Here is a 22,552-nt window from a genome sequence, read left to right as displayed (position 1 = left end):
ATACGTGCCTAATATGTCAACTGTAGAGTTGATTCTGAATTGATATACGTGTATTTGACTCGCTGATCTAATCATACGATATCATATGTTCTGGAACCGATGCCAGGAGGAACATTCTGTGACTCATCGACTCACATGTTACGTTAATTAATTGGATATATGTTTATTTTCGTGCTGTGAATGCTGTTTTGAATTATCTTCATTTTTCATAAGTATTTGTAGTTTTTGGTGGATCAATAGACGTTATAATCGTCTTTAATACCCGAGAGGCTAATGATTACATATGTGGGTATGGGCAGCGAGAAAATGAAGTATTTTATACCAGATTCATATTTAATAAGGGAACAACGCTAGTTGCTAGAAATAATCACGACTTGAGTCCTGAATAATTGAACTTGGGACTGTCTCGAAAACGATGCAGATTCAAGTCTTTTAAGCATTTCGGATGCTGATAGAAGTACGGCAGAACCTCGATTAAACGAAATCCGGGAAATGTAAGGTTCTTTTCGCATCACGAATCTGAAAATATGTAGGTTGCACAAAACGACGTACAAAATTGCTCACGTTAGAAAAATCTTTTATCTGCTTCCTGAGCTTACAGCAAGAGCTTTGCATGTAAAATGTGAAGGTACCGTTTCTTAAACGTGCATTATTTATGTTTGAAATGTTGTAAACTGTAAAAACACAAGTAAAGTATTTTCTTTAACGCAATTTTGCATCGCAGATTTTTATTGCACAGAAAGTAATTTAAAATAAACTTTTGTATACGAAAATACGTAATTTCAATCATTCACGTGTTTATTTATTTTGCCTGACCTTTGAAGACCGGAGACAACCCGCTTCCCATCTCGCAGAGATATAGAAGCGTTACCGAAGGATAATTGTATCCGAAACGTTTTATTAAAAAAAAAGTAACATTACCACCTCAGACGAAAGCATCAACAGAATTAAATAATTTGCATAAAAAATGATCGCCAATCTGAAGTCATATAACAGATAAATAAAATCTAAACAATGAACGCCAATAGGCAACGAAAATTATAAACGGCATTATAAGATGGTTAGATAGATAGATGGAACCACTCACAACCCCGTACTGATGGATTATAAGATGGTGGTGTATAGCAGTTCATCCCATAAGAATCTAGTTATCGTCATTTGATCGAATGATTGCAGATAATCTTGGAATATAAAATTTCGAATCCCGGTGAAATAGTCGCAGATTGTCATTGTCTAAGCCGTAAGTTGTTATCAGAATCGTCACCGGGTGAACTAAAACCAGCACAATTCATTATAGCCGAGTAAATCGCACTTAATTCATCCTTGTCATCAATGACTTGATTCATCTCCTCCTTATAGGTGAACTTTCTTAGGTTTTCCATTTATTGGTTACTTCTGTTGACGCCGACGTGGTCGAAGATCATATTTCCTCTTAAGATCAATCACTTGGGGCTCTTGCCAGTTTGAACTCGTCATCGCTCTCACCGCTCAGTCGCGCACTGCCAGTCTTCTTAGTATGTATGCGGTGTGAGTTGTTATCGAGGAACAATATAATCCCGAGCAAGGCTCTCATAGGCTCCTCAAAACTCTCCTTTTCAAACACAGTCGACCGTTCTTGGGGATAGCACCAACATGAAATTTTTTAGTATACGGACAAGATGCCAGGTAATGCCATAAAGATCGAATCTCACCTCAAGCACAATTGGCGTTGTCCGACTTCCTGAAACGTTTTAGACATGTCGTCAATGGGCCGTGAGAAGTTATCATAATCACTTTCTCTGTATACCAAATGGTACTATTTCAACCGATGCGTTTCTTTAACTTGTAGGTATCTTTATGGGCATTCTTGTCCCATAGCAGTTACCACTTTTGTAACAGGTCACTTTTTAGCTCCTGTTTTAGCTCCATGTTTTTTAGCTCCATGTGACTGCGTGGCAGCAAGAGTCGTTCTTCCGTTGGTAGATTGAAATCATGTTTGGCCAATCTGTCCACAGTTTCATTCCCCGCTATTCCTGCATGGCCTATGACCCATTTGGTACTGATAGACGGATGATTGTATAAATTCTTGCGTATTTGCCGAGTATTTTCATGTGGAGTGCGCTGAACACGAATCGCATCAATGCTATTTTGTTTGACCATAAAATCTAATTGCATCTACTTTATCCAAAGTATCAAGGTCCTACTCGGATAATCAGGGACTTTCTTTTCGAATAGAATTAATAAAAAAAAACCGTTTCCTTATATTCCGTTTCTCGTACTTGTGTTAGCATTACACTTAAAAGAAAAAATTCCAATAGAAAATTCACAAAGAAAGAACATTTATGATCTAAATCATCACAGAAATTATTCATTAAGAAAATTTCTTCGAAAGGCAAAATAATATCATTACTTTTTTTTCCAGTTTGATTCCACTTACATAATGCGAAAAATTTCAACAAATCATAGTTATAACCATAGAGCAAAAACAATTTTTCTTTCTACATCCAAACGACTTAACGAGCCCATTTCTAAATATTAAATTCGTGATCCAACAAAAAAAAATAGAATTATTTATTTTTAAATTTCATATTGAAGCATAAAAACGAAATAAAGCGAAAAACACCGAATTTCCAAGCAGGTAACCTGAACAGCAATAACCATTATAAAAGGACCGTAGCGAGGCAACAACATCACTGATAGTGCTTGTTGACACGTGTGGGAAAAATCATTTACGAAACTTGTTAAGGCAGTTGGTAGATAGAAGAAAACCGAAAAAAGACTTTTAAACGACTTGGATGTGTGTTACAATAAAAGGTAGAGAGCAAAGAACAAAAATATAAAAAAAATACATATAAAATAAAATACAGAAGCTAAAGTTGAAAAATAAAGAGGGACATTTATATGCTAGAAAGAACTTTTAGTAGTTGTCTGAGGTGGAAAATTTCTTTTCGCTCTCTGGTTTAGAAATGCGGAATTGCCCTCGTTTTACGAACACAAGCATCACATGTCGTTTTTTCCCGGAGGTCTAGTTTAGATCTAGACTCTCCTTCGTGAAAGTCTAATGAGCCTGATATAAAAAGAAGAGAAGAGTCGCCTTCCGTAAAAGAAAATGTAGAGAGAAAAGAAACAAATACAAGGAGATGGTCTTCCCGTTTTTCTTTATTTTTACTCATTGGTTCACATTTTGGAAACATCCTAGAGATTTGTTCCAAGAACTAGAAAAAATGTTTTATATAAAGGAAGATACATGATAGTATACTTTCATATGAATATATATATACAAAAACATAAATATATAAATGAAAAGCATACATTGTATGAACCCGTGTTCTTTGCCCTACGTTGATTTGAATGAAACTTTTAAATGAGGTTTTGAATTTCACGTAATTCATTTGCATGATACAACTCTTCTTATTCTGTAGTCGGATTTGAAGTATTGACTCGAGAATGCCAATTATAAGAAGCATAAGAGCTCCTCGTTGTGAAATATTTTATAATTAGTCTCGATATTTCAAGAGATAATACCCACTAATATTTCTCTGAAACTAGAGATATTTTCTAAGCCACATAGACATCTCATGAACTTCTTCTTCATGAATCTCGAATAAATGAATGGATTTTTTTGATATAATGCATCATTATTCATTTTAGATATTTTTTTGAAGTATCATATTTAGGAATAAAGATTTATAGATGCACGCTTTAGTATGTTCATGGATATTGGTCAAATTTTTAAATTCTACTCTAATTGGTGAAGATATACAATATTTCAAACTTTTATTCGGTCCTCATTATATCTACTTTTTCTGATTTAAAACTCCTCGTTTCTTTCTAATATGTATACAAAAGAAGCAAGAACATAACTGTTCTATCAATGTTAAAGTGACATATTTCTTTAGATAATATGTCTTTTCTGTCGTATCAATTGTTCTTCTGTCATATAATTTGTCTGTATCTGCTGGTTGTTGTCATGAAACTAATCTGTATTTTTAGTATTGTAATCTATGATATTCTTTGCTCATAACCAACTCTTTATTGATCGAAAAATCTAAGTTACTTGATCTGAATTTTAAATGTGTTATCTGCAGAAACGCGTATCTTTATTTTTCCGAAAGTTTAGACAGTAGATATGTACTTTCGAAAATACATTTTTTAAAAATAAAAATCATGTATACATTGCGAATACACACACACGCTGATGTGGATAATATGATGCTATTTTTGTCAAATTAATAATATTCCTGTGGATTAAGCGCAGGAAGTTACGTTATTGATTTGTTCATTTGAAACAAAATAATAAACATCTGTGGCATGAAAACATAATATTTTCTTAATTACTGTATCACAAGAATTTGGAAAGAAATTTAATTAGGGAGCTGAGAACATACTTAATTTTTTCTTACTTCAGACTTATAAAAGCTACGTCGATACATAAAAATTTTCCAATCAAGTTCGAAAACATTATTTTTTTTTTACAATTTTGTAAAGCCTTTTCTTTGTTTTTGTACCCTTTCATCATCACTCTGATATATGTGTTTATTGTTTGAGAAAAGAGGGTATTCACTACCATGAGTTCTAGTGAATATGTATATTCTTTGTGGTCTTCATTTCAGCTACTGTGAGTCCTGTCGCCGTCGATCAAGACGAAGGTTTTCTGATCTATAGAAACTTGACTGTCCTCGTACCCATCATTTGCGCGGTCGTCGTTCTCCTTGTGATAACATTAGTCGTTTTTATAGTATGCATGAAGAAAAATCGCAGTGCCGATTACGGTACTCACAATTCCAGCCAAGGTACGTAAGTTATCAATCCAAACCTATCATAACCATCATAAAAAGTATTAAAATACAATGCGGAAAAAAAACGATTTTAGATCATTCATAGCTTTAAAAATATGGATTACTTGTGTGAGTTCGGTTTAATTCTCCATCTATGTATACAATAAACTGTAGCACAATACTATATATGTATGGTCAGTAAGAAGTTATTTTAACAGATATTTTTTCTTTGCTCTAAAAGAAGATTTTTTTTCGCCATCAATAACATCAATTATTACATTGTGAAAATAGATATACTATGCTTTTGCTACGCATGTCAAACAGATAAGCACTGAATGCCGAAATATTTTGTCTTCATCAGCGATATTGATTGGAAAATAAATAGGTATAGTATTTAATGGATCTCTCATTCCACGAAAATTAAGAATATACACTGTACTCATAATTAAAATTCCGTATATATACTCTCAGTAATTTTTGAGAAAAAATACTCAACCGAATACAGCTAAATTTTAGGATATTTTAATGAGATCATGAGGGAAGAGATTTATGCAATGAAAATAGTTTGATTTTCGACCATCAGGTGAAAAAAACGGCGCTTTTTTATTGAATTTTCCTTTTTCCTCATGATCCATATATAGCGTATATGTCAAGTTTCAATAAAATATGTTCACTTAAACGGGCGTCAAATTGGTCTAGAAACCTATGTAGCCACCGTTCTGGTGGACGTTTTCCATTGAACCTTGATATATACGCTGTATGGACCATGGGAAAGAAGAGAATGCAATAAAAAGCGCTAATTTTCAAATGGTGGTGAAAAATTGAGAGAGATTTGTTACATAATTTGTTGCATAGATCCCTCTTCCCATGGTCTCAAACAAATATCCTAAAAATCCGGCTGTATTCATAGTTTTCAGGAAAAATTACTCATAGTACGAGAACTTTTATTGCAAACACCCTATGTTTTTTCCCTGGGTGACATCCAGAACCATCAAGGAAATATTATTTATCTCAGAACCTCACGCAAAATATAAGACAACTATTGAATTTATAAAATGTTCTTTTATTATTTACACGCTCTTTATACATTTAAAGACAAAAAATTGTTGATGCATCGTGAAATATGGCAACTTCATATATTTTTCATGGCTATCTCTTTTCGGGTATCTGTAATGAGCCAATCGTATGATTATTGAATTTTCATCATATCAAAATATCAAAGAACATAATGCTGATTCACACACATTAGTCAGTATCCCATTAGAAAAAATTATTTTACTTTATTTTAGACTTCTTTGAAATCTTTCAATCAAGAAAAATGTTTCCAAACTTCGAGGCGAGAATGCAAAAATTAGGTCTCTACGAAAATATCTCTCCATAGATCTTCAGCAAGAGATACTTGAAAATTCACCGTATAAACCTGAAAATGCAGGCATCTGTTACTTTCAGTTCTAATATAAAAGCAAGGTGGCAGCACTCACTTACACCAAACGCGCAACACTAACGTTATAAACACGTGTAACCACACATGCAGAGATTAAATTCCCCAGCATGCATGAACCAATTAGGTGGAAATTCACCAGAGGAATATTCACGAGGTGCTTGTGCGCTTTCATAGTAGTTCAGAAAATGTGTTTTCCTTTAAAAAAAAAATCAATATTTATATTTTATTTTTCATCACCCCGACATGAATTACCTAATTTTTCTCTTACGTGAGAATCCAACATGTGTCTTTAATATTCATAGAAACTCCTGCATAATTGAGTCAAAACTTCAAAGAATGTATCTGAATTTTTCATTTATGACCGTGTATGGAATTTTTTCTCGTGACTTACGGACGATATAGTTATAATATTCACCGTGTCTGAAAATTAGTTTTTATCTCTAGTATATATACATGTGTATGGGGATCGATGCGTAGGCTCCTAAAAGTGCACAGTCTTCATAAATGTTCACTAGACATTTTTCCCACCACCAAAAAAGAATATATATGTGAAGGACGAAATACTTGAGTGTCTTGTGGTGAGAGGGAGGGAGGGGGGGGGGGCGTCTGAAATATGTACCTTCTAACCATTGGCGCTAGAATATCTGAAGAGAGTCGTCCGGTTTCGAAGTATAAACTTTATATTACTGTTTGAGAGACGAGTAAAGGGGTGCATAAAACTGAAGTTTAGCTCCGTTTTATGTCACAAAGCGACTCACGTGCGTTTGTGAGTGTGAGCATGGTATGTTAGTGTGTATATGTGCATGTGTGCGTGCACGCGCTAGCGAATGGGATATTTATGCAGACTCACGGGAAAAGCTCTTCAGTTTATTTAATCGTTCTTCCTGGGGCTTTTAATGGAATGCAGGTGTATAAATTTATGAGCGTGGCGTAATATTTTATTCTTTATCTCTCTTGAGCTCTTGGCATCTCCAAAGAAGGATCATGGCACCAACTGCAGCCGATTTTCTTATGTGGAGGGGGAGAAAAAATAAAAGCGCTCTTCCATAAAGTCTTTGTGCTTTGAACATGAATTCATCGTAAGAAAAACCCTTCTTGAATAACGTCTGACACGAGTTTCATAGGGAAAGAATATCCTCACTAATGGCATTGTGTTCTGGAGAGTGATAATGTATAACGAAAAAATATATCTACCTTCTTCCTTATGCACGTAGTAGAATGTAGGCTGTACGAAAGTCTTTTGTCCTTTTTTTGAAGTATGTACAGAAATTTAAATTGCTTTTTTATTAACAATGAGAGTTTGACACTTTGACATAGTATTTAAATTTTCTTTATGAAATTTGTGATCATAGGTTCAGGACACCGGAAGACAATTATAATACTTCTTATGGTATGTCAAAACTTGTTTAATGCAAAAGATCGCGTTGAAATTCTGAAATTTTTACAGAATAGATTTCACTCTGACTCTGATCTATGCCGGTTATATAAGTGCACAGCAACGAATTGTCTCGTGATAATATAGTTCGTCTCATGAGCTGGGCATTTTTCATTAATTTGAATTAATTATCATTGAATGAAACTGATATATTGCTATTTATTTATCTGGGCATATTCATGCCTTTTCTGTTCATATTTGGACTTTTAGTGAATTTTTCTCCTTTTTTTCTGTATTTTCCCTCATTTTTTTTAATCATTTATTGTATTTTAGTATCATTGTATATTTTATTTTATTTTACTCTTCTTATATTTTTCACTCTCTATTTTTTAAACGCAATAAATAGGGGGGATGTAGAGAGACATAGGGCAGGGTGTCACGGAGTGGGATCAGCTTCTGGTCTCACGAAACGAAGGACATAGCTAAATTTTTCTAGCATGCTCTTCCCCCGTCCTTGACCATCCGCTTATATGTCTTCGTTGGGACACAGCGGCAGGTCATGTTCTGGTTAGGAGGACACCTGCCAAGCACGGTCCGGAGGACCCTCTCTGGTGCATAGGAAGTACTCTATGATTATTGGATCAGGTGATATGATGAATAGCAGGTGTGGCTTGGAAAATGATTAATTTTTCCACGTGGAAATTCGAGCAATTGACAAGGATCATAATTATTTTAGGGCCCCTCCCACGAGAGCTTTGCCCGGGGCCTCCCTTCAGAGGTGGATTTATCGTTTTGGGGACTATGGCCTACACAAATTCTTCCGCCATTCACCTATGACCGTAGCCTGCATACCCCCCCCCCCCTCCACCGTAAATACGTCCCTGTGTCTAAGTAACTTTTTCGGTTCTTTATATACTTGAACACCCTCTCTGTCACTTGTTTTTCTCCCTCTCTCACCGGGTCATTCTTACGGTCAATCACATTTTTGTATGCTGCTTGGTCACTCACATGCTTGCACACTCTCGAGGTTAGTCATTCAAGTGGCCTTGATTTTTCTTAAACGAGACTATTTCGTTGAAATGCAAAACAAAGAGCAGCTTTGCAAATATCAGTAACAAAAAAAGTTTCTTCCTTGAATTCTCTCCGTGATTTTTGAGGTTTCCAATCGTCTGATCATGCTTAGCCCCGAAAAAGCTGTCATGGAACCCCAGGGTTCCACGGAACACCAGTTGGAAACCACTACACAGATAATCATCATCATCTTTAACAACCATTTTCAATCCACCGCTGGATGAAGGCCTCTAAATTTTTCCATTTTATTCTGCCTGATGCTTTTGCGATCCAGTTGACTTCAGCCACTTTTCTGATTTCGTCTACTCATCTTGCAAGGGAACGCCTTCTCAGACGTTCAACACCGTGGGGCGTACCAATCCAGAATACTTGTGGTTCATCCTGTTGTCCTGTCTTTTTTCTTGCAGCGCATTTCCATTTTAAACGTTTAATTCTTTCCATGATATTATATATCTTTGTGTGACTTCTTATCTAAGTGATTCGTTTCTTCTCTTGTGATGCCTAACATACATACTTCCATGTCTGTTGTGGCATTTCTATTTGTATTCGTAAATAATAAGTTATTCCATTTAACTTTTCATTTTAGAAAAAAAAGGTTTTTTCTAATGCTTTCCTTCGTAGAAACGAATAGTAAATTTTAAATTGAAAGGTCAGTAAATCGTGATATAGAAACAATACATTTGGGATTATAAAATAAAAATATATTCATCTAGGGTTATATTTTCTCATTCATCAATGCGTATTTTTCAATTTTGTTGAATTTCCATTATGTTGTCCGCAATGTCTCACATTACAGTTCATGCAATTGAACTCAAATCGATGGAATGTTTTGGAAATTCAAATTCGTACCGAGGGAAAAAAATACAGAAATTTTTCTCTTAAAATATATAAATGTATTCTGCTCTCTTTTTTATTTTCGTGGCAAATGATATTTTTATTCCCATTTGTAATCATCATCAGCTGGAAACTACAGTTTTTGTGTTTTTTTCCTCAGCACAGAGCGGTGATCAAAAAGCAGATAGCATATCAATGGCTTCCGTCGGCAAGAAGCTTTACGAGACGCAGAGGGAAACGCTTTATTATCCCTCCCCTTACGCCACCACCCGGATATCCATGTATTCAGCTGAAAGCGAATCTTCTTCTGGACAGACGAACAGCTTGCAGAGGACGCAGCAAATGGCACCGACCGTTACACGTCCGGAACATACTTACGATGTCCCGTTCCCTCAGAAACAGGTAAAATGAACATTTAGCAAAAGACATCAAAAATTGTTTTTGTCGTATCTCTATCCCAGACATAAATATTACAGTAACATCTACAAATCAGAGGATAAACATGAGCCAATGTACAGAAGAACAATGTGTATGAGGTGCATGTACGGTTAAGTAGTAAGGTGTCTGATGATAATTTGGCCAATATTCTGTATCATTTTTTAAATTTCTAACGGAATTCGAAATTTTTGTGTTCTTATGCTACGTACTTTGGACACCAACGTATTTTTTTCCTTTCTCTTTTGCCTGTGTGATGCGTAGTTTAGTGTTCAGTGCCAGTTCACCATATTGTGCCGGTAGCGTCATTTGGAAAACTCCGTTGTTATTTTCTTATGAAATATTTGAATTGCTTCACAACTTTAGTCCGTTGATGCAGTTTTCAATGCTTTTTAAACTATGTTCATTGTAATTTCAATCTGTATAAAATTCTGTATGTAATGTAGGGTTATTTAATTTAAAAGTTATTTAAATTCAGGTCTTTAACCAACACGTGTCGATCTCCTATCAAAAAATTGCGACTATAATTTAAACAATGTCGGTGAATACCATCCAATATTGTGTGGTTCCAATGCTATGACAAAATCGGCCGATGGTCGAAGTGAATTTTCTTTTCCCATGCAAAATCTTGCATCAAGAGGAGGGAGGACTGAAATCGAGATACAATGCTGAAATGTCAACCAACACCGTAGGGTTGATATAGCAGCTGATAACTTTATGCCCTCCTTTTATAAGCACCCTTTCAGACAAAGAAGATTTGGAACTGGTCAATGTTTGTCGCTATTGTGACTGAGCTTTGGTACTTTTCTGATAAGGACATCAGATTTTTTCACAATGACCCTCATTCTTTTGAACAACCAGCTTATACACCTCACGGAAGACACAGCCGGGGTCATGGTCACATATCAATAGTTGCCGTTTTCAAATTAATGCAGAGAGATTTCTAATGATGGAGAGGCACCCACGAAATACAAAATCTTCTGCTTAGCGTATTTGAGTGCTTATGAAAAACGTTACGTCTCTTATCAAATATCAAGACAAAGTTTTCTCCACAAATTATCGTATAAGCTTAATTTTTGATCCCCTTTTAAATTGAAATTATGTATTTTGAAATTATTATTAATATTATAAAATTGAATCATAAAACGCCATATGATTATGCAACAGGCTTACATATTGCGTATTCTATGATTATGTTGTCGTAAATGTAATGAATATAGTTGTTATGCATAATCGCCGATCATTTTAGTCAGTTTGATAAATTTCCCTAAATTTATTACTTTTACCCGCTGTTATGTACAATACCAAAGCATCGTTGGTAAAAATGTTAAATCGTTCTAACATCTGATGGTTATTAAGCGTAATTACCATTCTGTATTGGTGAATATCAACAATAAATCACATTGTCGTGATATTTTTTTATTATTTATATGACCATACTTCTAAGCCAGAGTCTGAACTGGATATAATGAACACTGATTTAACGTATTTTTCGTACATCCCCGAAATTACTCCTATAATTTACTACTATTTAACAAATTCTCAAATCTGACCCCCATGTTACGAATTCCTGTTTTACAAATTTTATTTGCGTGATCGCGCTCCAATATAATGTACTCCTTTTTCAACGAATTTTCTGTGCGTAAATCATCAGACCCAAATAGTATATTAATGTAACTCCTTTTAACGAATTCAGCAATTAGACCTCGATGTAAAAGACATCTATAAGAATTTTATGATTGTACCCAGATATTATGAACTCTCATTCAGCCACATTGACTATAATTCAACTATAACCAACGATGCTTACGTATTACGTATAATCAGCGGCGAAAGTGATAAAACTGATGAATTTTCCAAAACTCACGGAGACGATTGACGATAATACATAACACCAGTGTAATTTGCCAGTAATAATTACTCTGTATTACTCTGTTGAAACAAAGGTTGAACAAATCCTGAATGTCATTTCTGCGTTTTAATACAATTTTTTTTTTTGCAAGGTTTTTATCTTCATTTTCTTTACATGATGTAGTAATTATAATTTTTTTTTGTTTATCAGTTTTCCAGTCAGTCAAGATATAGTGCACCTTCCAATGACTATCAGGCGTTATTCAGAGAAACTGCCGTCGAACAATTATTGGGTGAGTAAATAAGCAGGACCGTCTTAAGAGCACTACGGGCTCCCGGGCCAAGTGATTTTTCTGACGCCCTACCAGGAAAATTTGCATGCATACTCCTAGAAACTTGCAACTTCATCTAATTTTTGTTAGCCCCCAACACCCATGCCGTGCCCGGGTGGCCGCCATGCGTTAAGACGGCATATTTCTACTGTAAATCAGTTTTTAGTCACGAACTATATATATATATATATATATATATATATATATTATTAACTTTGTGAATTGAACACCAGTAAGATGTTATGAAATTTCACTGTACAAAAACAGGTGGAATTGGTGGTTATTTATATATTTTTACCCATTTATTCTCAATCTAATTACACTCAAAATCTCTACGCAATGAATAAATATGTACTACGTAATTAACCAATTGCACGAGGAAAAAAAAAACAACTGATCTTGAAATTTATTAGAATTACAGAGACTGTGAGACTTTGCATAATTAATTCCGGAGGATTTCATCCGCGTCCCTAATAATACCAATATATATATACCGATCATTCTCATCTAGTGAGGATCCTTCACTTGATGCATTAATACGTGTCTCTTCGATAGTGAATCGTGCACTAGAACTAAACCGAATGCGGGGAGTGTTCTCTTCACGCTTCATCAATAAATCAATGATTTTAATTAAATCATACTAGTCATATGGTTACTATTGCGACAAATCACGAGTTTGAAAGGATGTATTCATGCAGTGTTCAATGATCAGTTTCGTGCGGTTTCTCATCTCTCTCTCAGAATTATTTTCCCCATCTATTTTTTCCCTCTCTATTTGCGTTGCACGATTATGCCGAGAATATCTGCATTCATTAATGTTTCGGAAGGCCCAATAATTCTGTATTAAATTTGTATTAATTTCGAATAATTCCCTCTTCTGTAAGTTTTAAATACGCTACAGAATGTTACTAATGAAATTTTACAAATCCTGTTCATGAATTCTTCTGAAATAGACAGTGATCTAAAAGTGCATGAAAATAGTTTAAAAGAACAGCATAAAATTAATTAGAGAATAAAAACAGACTGCACTCATAGATGACGTTATAGCGGAGATCGGGGTAATGTCAGTCACCAAAGGAAAATCACATGCCACCAGACTAATTTTCCAGCTATTTGACTGAAACCTATGGCAATTCATGAAGCACAGCTATTATTTTCAAACAAAGTAATTGGATTTACTCTCAAGGTTGTATTTTTTCCCCACAGAAATATTTTAATAAAAAAATCAGAATACATTCATTCATTTCATCCATTTACCCTCGCATGAAATTTAGGAAAGTAACACAAAACAATTTTTTATAGGGATGAGTAGAATATTTGATCGGATAATATTAAAAAAAGATATGTAGTGAACAAACACCAACTTTTACTACAAAAATCACAAATGTAGCTTTCTGCACTTTCTCACCCCGCACATTGTTGGCGTACCCATCTTCCACAGCTAGTAGAGCGGAAACACATCTCTCCGTCTGTTCCGAATACTTACCGTGATGAAAAACTGTGAATTCTTACAACACAATAGAAGTCCTCCGCACGGGTTGCCAAGTTCACCTGTAGCGTCATTAACACTACCTAGCAAGTTTACCACATTTTGCACCACATCATCTTATTTCGTTTCTTTTTATTTTGGCGTAGAATCTTCCTGGTTGGCTCGCAAATACTGCATTGGGATTGGATGTGGGGCATAGAAATCACCAATTCTGAGCACGTCATTTCTTTTCCGCACAACAATGATACTGGCACAAGCAGGGAATTTTTTCCCCTTAATATTCTGAGGGAAAAGGACTACTTGCTGATGTCAAGAGCAGCGTACGGACGTCATCTATCTTTAGGGGGTGCTGGATAGTTGCGCCAATAGCTCCCTACATGGCCGTGAGACAAGCAATTGTCAGAGCTAGGAAACCGATAAATACTATCGGGCTCATCACTAAGAATGACAACTCTTGTGAGCCCGGCAATGACCGATGGTGGTTTGGAAATCGTGGAGAAAATCATTAAAATTCCACTTCGCAAAGACGAGGATATCCAATAGCCGTCAACATATCAACATTAAAAATATAAAATAATAAATCGAAAACTTTTTTATGAAACAGTGGTTTAGAATAGCTTAGATATAACAACAGCGAATGCGTAGCCATCATAGCCGCCGTTACCAAGTATTGCGACGTGAACATTATCGCTTGATGAGCCCGCCCGTATCTTTAGACGCTAAAGTCAGACCTTCTTACTCTACGGAACCACGAATATCCCGTGAACGGCATTACGCCTGTCGTCTCTACCATAAAGCATGTTAAAAAAAATATCAAAACTCTGACGAGAACGGCTATATTTCACATCTAAAAAAAAAGGTCAGAACTTTTTGTGTTCACAGTGGTGTTCGAACCCAGGACCCCTCGCGACGCGAGTCCGTCAGTATGACCGCTCCACCACTACAGCGGCGTTCACGTACCACTACCATATTTAAATGTGTGCTCTCTCTGTAGATCCAGCCACATCTAAATTATACTTAATTTCAACCTATGTGTTAGCCCAGAGGTGGCCAAACATTTGCCAAGTCGTGCCACTTTGAAGAACATTTTTGACGAACGTGCCAGTTGTAAAATTTAATAGAGAGACCACACCTTCTGCTTTTACGGGACATGATTTTTTTTTCCTATTTAGGCGCATTTTTCTTGTTTTCATAAAAGTTCTTGTTTTGTTGCCTTGTCAACTCCTAGTGCGTGTTTTAAAATGAAAAACAAACCGAAAACGCATTGAATAAACGTATCTTCGGGACTGTGTTAATTCAAGGGCCCCCGGGGTCTCAAGGGCATAGGCGGCCTTGTGATAATGAGAGTTAGCACTATTATTTTTTCAAGATTAACTATAGTAATCGTTAGGCAGGTCATTTGAGCTAGGGAGGGACCCAGAATACTGTATCATTTTGCTCTGGGACCGATAGTGCCACCAAGATGCTTGTTATTATCTGGTAAGTTTTACTTAAAGTGTTTTCGTTTGAGTAAGATTAAGCAAAGAAATTTTATCAGAAATTTTCTCATAATCTTTGTTAAGAAGGCATACTATACTGAATATGAGTTTGGTAGAGTACAGGACCATTGTGGAAAAGATGGTTAAAAATGTATATTCGATTGAAATGTTAAATATAATTTTCTTAAATTTTTCGTAAAAAAGCATTGAGTGCCACCTGGTGTTCTAAAAACTACAGATGTAAACGGAAAATGTATATACATTTTTTTTTTACCTTTATTTGTGTGTTTCAAAAGTGTGTACAATTAGGAATATAGTTTTATAATATTTTATTTTTAAAAAAAAGTCTTTCATCACATTAGAACATTTTTATACAAACCGTACTCTCATTATGCATTAGTTACAGTTTTATACAATTTTTCAAAATGTGTCAAAGAATTTAGTTGAACCATGTTTATAATCGATGTTTAAAAATTAGATTATTTATTTATATTATTCATTATATTATAAATTAAAAATATTTTATTTTATTATTTCATTAAAAACAGCTATAAAAATCAATACATTTCTAACATTGAACCAGTTTTTATACTATAAAGATTAAAAATACATGAAATCTATACCTATTGTTAAATTAATATATATATATATATATATATATATATATATATATCGTCATTATAGATCCTGGCGAAGACGATAGACGCCAGTTAGTCATACAGAGAATGTGCCTTCAAGACGTAAAACAAGGATCTCCGACATTCCTTCACCAGTCACGTCAACAGCTACAGCATTATCAGCAGCAACGGATATACAGATTGAACAGGCATTCTGAACCTACTCCGCAGTTCACTAGTACGAGAGACTATCTATCAGATGGGTGAGTTTTCACATCACTTTCCATTCACAATATACAGGATGTCCACTCTTATCATGCTCCAATGGCCATTTCCTGAACAGTTGGCTTTAGAGGCAACTTTTAATTAGAGAAAAAATGTTTTAAACGATGTCACCCATCATCTTAAATGAAGTTGAATTGAATAAATATAAATAAATATATATATATATATTTTTTCCCATTTGAATGTCATTTAAGATGATGGGCGACATCATTTGAAACTTTTTTCTAATTGAAAGTTGTCTTTAAAACCAATACTTCAATAAATAGCCATTGGATAATGATAAGAGTGAACACCCTGTATATTTGCCATTAATAAAGAAAACTAATGCTGAAAAATTAAATAACATCAAGCTTGATGAACAATGAGAGCCACGTATTGACGACGTATTCAGCCATTCCCAGACTTGCGTATATTTTGAGTTATTAAAGAAATTGTTAGCGCTCTTGGCGACAGCAAAAATGTTTTAACTAGGAATTATATATACTCACTCTCTTTCCACAACTTGGTTTCAAAACTATTTATGTTTTAGGCCGGCACTACACTATAAAAGTTTGATAAAATATCATCTACAAACTTGAAAAAAACTATAAGCTTGTTGGTTACATTCGCTCGATTGAAGAAATCAATTTAATCTATATATATAAAATTGATTTTCTGTGTGTGTGTGTGTGTGTTCTCTATACAAATCTACAATTTTAGATCGATCGTCGCCAAATTTTGCATATATACCAAATGGGACCCGACTTGAACGATAGGCTACTTTAAAATTTCGTCAGACCAGGGCAAATGCCCCAAATGGGCAAAAAACCGCAGGGCAACAATGGTTTTTGGGCCTCAACAATCACTTTCCGAACGTTTACTTTGGTTACCGTGGTTCCCTAGCAATGCGTTTAAGACGTGTATATGGCTTTACAATGGTTTGTCGCTTCTTTAACGCTGCCAGTGTATATGTATAACAGTTTATGCCTTTATAATGGTTTGCCACATTTTTCAATAGTCGTCAGAATCATCATCAGCATCACTTTGGTCAGGAAAAGGATGATCCCCATAGATATCAGTGTTAAAATTGCAGATTTTACTGCAGAAATGCGGATATTTAGTGGGGGTTTCCTGCCACATCAATAACTTTAAAAATTGCATAGAACTCTTGATTTTTGAAATATTGAGTTCGCTTAGAGATATACGAAGCCCAGGAGATTAAATATGAAGTAATTAGCCGGACCTACTTTTGAGTTGGATATCCATGCAATAACATTGATTTCAACTTTTTATTTACATCTTCTCAAGCATGAAAATTAATGTCTCCGTATTGTGTCTTTAAATATTCAACTGCATAAATTCATATACTGTCGTATCCCGTTATAACGAATGCCAAAACACCTTAAGAATCACTTCGTTATATCGAAATTTCGTTATAAAAGAATTACACGTTACCTAGCATTGTTCCTATGTAAACTTATGTGGGGGATTATAAAAGTGTTCGTTAAAACGAGATTTTTGCTATAACGGTATTCGTTAAAACGGAATTCGACTGTAGTTTAGGATAAAGCACATCGAAGAAATTCCACAGCTTTAATTAAAGATTTTTGGAAGCTGAAATAGGCAGAGATGGATAACTTGAAGTTCAAAAGGGGAAGGGGGGAATCGAAATACTTAGCGCCCTCAAAAAAGGGGAAAAATATGTATTCATTTCTACGTTTCCTTAAATCTAGGTTGTTTTTTTTTCAAGAGTCGCGCTGGAAGTCGCCATATTGGTTAACTTAGACACGGTTTGCATGTCCCTGAAAGAAAGAGGGAGATATCGCATGATCCAAAAAGCCTCATTGAAGAAAACCCGGGCAGCGCCGGGTATTATAGCTAGTAAATTATAAAAGATTTTGCTATTAGATTTCGAGGATCACCTCGTCCACTTTTGTACTCTCCGAATGCTCTTTTCTTTTCCAGATAAAGATTACGCACGCTATCCGTGAACTAGAGGGGGTCACAATGTACAGGCGCGCATTTACGAACAAAGGGTGTGACGTCGTGCAAAACAGAGGACAGTTTTCGAATTCTTCTTATTGACTTATCAAATCGACTGGTTCTACCGTTTTTTTTAAATTGCCCGTTATACTTTTGTTCAAAAGCTCAAAGTTGTTTCTTTCAAAAAAAGGAACCATTCCTTTGTTATCAACCTTACCCATTGCTGTAACTAGGCAGGTGCAACAGCACAGGGCCTACTTGGGAGGGAGGGGTCCAGAATGACAAACTTAGGGAGTCGAAGAATGGGCCAGAAGGTGCCTAAATGATAATTCTTGCACCGGGCACAGGAATGACTACTTACGGAACTGACCTTACCCGAAGAATGTTACAGAGAAAACTACCTACACGATGATCACCAGAAGAAAACTCGTCCCCCGACGAAACATGTTCAACAAGATCCTCAGAACTAGTGAGAACTAAATCGAAAATAGCAATACACCTAGTGGCTGCTGATGCTAAAAATTATCCAGCACTAATTTAAGAAAGTCTCTTTCATATTATATAAATATTTATATCGCAGGGATAATCTGAGGAAATAAAATACAATTCAATGGTAATTAAAACTTAATTTAGCCAACTCGTTCCAAATGAAAGCTAATCCCCTTGCCTCATCCAAATATCTTATATTTCTTCTTAGGAGATAGGATAATAATCTACCAATATTAGGAGCTTTAATCAGATCACCATCAGTAATTGGTGCCCACATTTTGTCCGAAAAATAAAATTATATTTGTGGAATGAATTTTCTAGTGATGAAATAATCTTTTTACATCTTTTACACTAGGATAGACAGCCAAAACATTGTTATGCTAATTAAGAAGTGTATGTAATTAGATTTAGAAAATATTTGAATGTAAATAGAATCGGCCAATTCTCGAATTATTATAATTCGAGATAGAGTTAATATTCCTCTATAGATATGATTCGAAATATACATTATTACAGCATGTCCACAGTAAAATATATTGGTTTTATATTGACTTATTATTCCTTAGACGTATCAAGAGTTTCCACATAGACACAAGAGTTTGACAAGACCTGTTTCATGAAACTTATTGCAAGTTTTTTAATCAGTAATAAGTATCTCGACACAAGAGAAAGAACTTTCAAACAATTTGCATACAATATAAATTGCTTGACTTCATTATTAAAAATTGAAGCACCAATTTGAAATCGATTTGAATTAACTTCATTTCATTACATTTAAATTAATTTGAGATGTTAAGAAACGTAGTTCAGTTTAAAATTCTATATAAATTATGGACAAAGGAATTTTTCCCCCATTATTTTTAAAACATTATGCGAGCATCGCTCCATCAGGATTTCTTAGAATCTTCATTCATTATTCATTGCAACGTGACGCATCGAACAACGTTGGGATTTATATAGCAATGTATTCGATCGTTACTAAAGCATTTAGGATCAAACAAATTATATATTCGTTATCTCTGTGGAATTCATGCAGAAATTTTATGCAGTAAATTATTTTGTTTTTTAATGTTTTACTTTTCTTGCTGACTTTAAGAATCGTGAATGTTATAAGAAAGTCTGAGAAAGAAAAATTCCGCAGGCATATGCTATCGAGATTTCCATACGAACGCGAATCTCAGGAGAACAGCGAAACGGATTATGTTACATCTTTTACATTCCATGCAAACAATATCATGTCATTAAATAATTCATAGAATATCTTGCAAATCAACGTTTTAGATTTGAAGGTACGTTATTTTTTGTTGCTAGGGATCGCTGATATATGTATACATATGATTTTCATATTCTGAACGCTATAATTCAATAAATATTGATGTACAAAATATTTTTTTTTATGTCAGTAAATTTAAATTCGAGACATTGATAGTTTTACTAAAAATTTACTGACATGCTGTATATAAACTAAATCATTAAATATAGTATAATATCTATATACTGGTACTACTGAACATGTACGTATATATTAGAAACCTAACGCTTAAAGTATTCCACGTAGATGTGTTTGAAAATGTTTTATTCGGAGAATATATTCTGGGAAATACAAATACCAAATTAAAATAATCGATAAAAAAACTAAAATCAACGTTATAAAATAATGTAGAGGTGACCGAAAGCCAAAAAGTTTTACTGAAATTCGTAAACGGCCTTCGGATGAAAACTCGGTTTGCGCCGATATTCACGTCATAAATTCGGATAACAAACTAGTTTAACACTTCACGGATAGGCGGCATATATATGTCCCTTATAATCTTCACTGGATATCATTTTAATGTTTCCGTTTACTGAACTTAACAAAGCTGAAACAGCGTATTTGCTAGTATTGCCTTATCATCCACACTAACTTCACAAAGAAAAACAGCGAATGTTTCGGAATAGAAAAATTCGGAAAATAGAAAATTCGGCGCTTTTTATCGTAGAAATTCTTTAAAACAATTTTTATTAGCGGATAAAATCCAGCTATGACTGTTGATGAAAATCGTATATTTATTCGACAATTTGTCAAGTTTTTAACCAAGTAATTTTTGGCTCATCCTATACATACAGAAAGTCTCATATGTGAATTCCTAAACTATAATTCAAAATATGACTTTCAGATCAAGTTTTAATTAAATTATATGGGAATTTTTATATGAGAAAACAAAATGTGAAAATCACTCCACAGGATATTCACACGATTTATTTCCTAAATTTCTATTAAACGCACACTCTATGATCTTTTAATAAATTTATGCGAACGCAGATTTCATTTTTTTTTAAGACGTGTAAATTTGCTATTAGTTATTTTTAAGAAAACTTACGAGCTGTCAGGAATGTTCAATATTGTATTTATTTCTCTGAGGGAAGGAATGCGATCTAATATTTCCACTTCATTTCAAAACATTATTTTCTCTAACGTTCACTGGACCAAATTGATGAGATTCGTGTGCTTCATTTCTCCTCGATGCTCTTGTTTTGGCGTTGCTCTTCTTTGAATTTCCACTTTCATGATAGATAGATTCCTATAATAGTCTGAAGAATTTCCTAAAAGCATATATTTAAAATTGCACTATACCGGAGTACATTTACTGTTTAACATCGCCCAAAATAAAATAATGAAGTTCGAGTTAATAGATGATTTTTAGGAAATTCCTATAGAAGGATTTCTGATTTTTTGGGTAACAAAATCATCTCGTAATTAGAGAATTAGAAATATAGGGTAAAACTGTAAGTGAAGGATACATTTAAAAAAATTAATAAATATAATCAAATAATTGGCATAGAAAGGAGCGGTTTGCACTAAAATTCTTACATTGGCCTAGATCTATTTTTTTAGGAATTTAAATAGTTTAAAGTTTCACTCACAGATGGCGTTGTGTATGGAAAACTCGACACTACGGCCACCTCAGTATTCAGATTTTACCCTACCCCATCCTGATTCGTTCTTGTGGAAATATGTCAAAGGCAAATTACACGTGTGACCGATCATCAAGGAACTGAAGACTAGAATCGCGGAAGTGATCGACACTTCCGTATTCGATATTACCGGACACGTGGTATTAAATGGAATATCGTTGGTATATAGCCCGTGCTGCAATAGGTACTCACATTGAAATTTGGTAATTTCATGTAACGCAAGGCGTAACAAATATTAACTATACATTGTTTGTGTCACATTTTATGTCAAGTGTTTGTGATACAGCGCATCTATGAGCCCAGTTTTGAAACATTTTTTGAATATTCATCATCATCAACACACACTGACTGTATCATGATAAGCATTTTAGTGCAAACCACACCTTTTTATGTTTTATATTAATTGGTTGACTTTTTCATTAATTTTAAAATGTGTCTAGAACTTCTCGCCCACGCAAAAGTTTTACCGATAGTTTTATGTACAATAACAATTGCATTGCGTATATAAAAGCAAGTCTGATACAATTTTCATTAGCGATATTAATTTTCCCTGTCACTCTAGTAACTCAGACGAAGATGACGATGGTGTCGGAGAGAAGACCCGTCTTCATGGCAGTGCTGTGGACAATAACCACGAGCTGTCAGAGGCAGAATGTGACAGAGACTACCACCAACATATTCGTAAGAGTAAGTTTAATGCAGCTCTTCGGAATCACGCTAATTAAAGCGTGTGATAGTTTACATTCATTGTGCCACACATTTTTCCACAACTCTCAATTCCCTAGATAGATTCAATTAATTTTAATTATATTACTTTCCGAGAAATACTCAATTTATTTCCAACCACTCTGGGAAAATATAAATTACCATAATGAATGGAGTTTCTCCGACTGTTTAGAATTATTTGGTTGTATTCTTTAACCAAAACAGAATATTTCTTCTTTTTGGGAAACTTTTTCGCTATAAATCATAAAATTTATTTTTATTCAGCAATATGAATTTGAGTTATTACCATACGAGTCACATCAAATCAATATTCTCACTGGAACTGTGATAACTTAATTTACAAAATTGCAATTCCCTTTCTAACACACCAATATTCGGAAAAGCCGTAAATGTTGTTTTCTCACGCCCTATGTTTAATACGCTCGACTTATGAAAACGAAAAATTCACTTTA

General features: G+C 34.5%; 1 protein-coding gene across 4 annotated transcripts in view; it reads left to right on the top strand.

Moving 5' to 3' along the window:
* The window catches only part of LOC149078980 (cell adhesion molecule Dscam1-like), a 248,824-nt gene that overhangs the window by 209,217 nt on the left and 17,055 nt on the right, over window positions 1-22,552 (top strand). Inside the window, exons 21-25 of one of the 4 annotated variants that reach the window (XM_089241225.1) lie at window positions 4,593-4,772; window positions 9,642-9,883; window positions 11,979-12,060; window positions 15,751-15,946; window positions 21,937-22,055. In XM_089241225.1, coding sequence (XP_089097351.1) covers window positions 4,593-4,772; window positions 9,642-9,883; window positions 11,979-12,060; window positions 15,751-15,946; window positions 21,937-22,055 — 819 coding nt within the window. Of the gene's footprint in view, window positions 1-4,592; window positions 4,773-9,641; window positions 9,884-11,978; window positions 12,061-15,750; window positions 15,947-21,936; window positions 22,062-22,552 lie in introns of those variants that run through there. The other 3 variants (XM_089241224.1, XM_089241226.1, XM_089241227.1) reach the window with 3 other exon arrangements.

Source organism: Pholcus phalangioides, unplaced genomic scaffold (assembly GCF_987345545.1).
Source record: "Pholcus phalangioides strain wild (caught in Gottingen) unplaced genomic scaffold, Ppha-v1.0 ptg000013l_1, whole genome shotgun sequence".
Classification (NCBI taxonomy): Eukaryota; Metazoa; Arthropoda; class Arachnida; order Araneae; family Pholcidae; genus Pholcus; species Pholcus phalangioides.
Note: the sequence above shows the minus strand (reverse complement) of the source record. Positions and strands in the feature narration are given on the sequence as shown.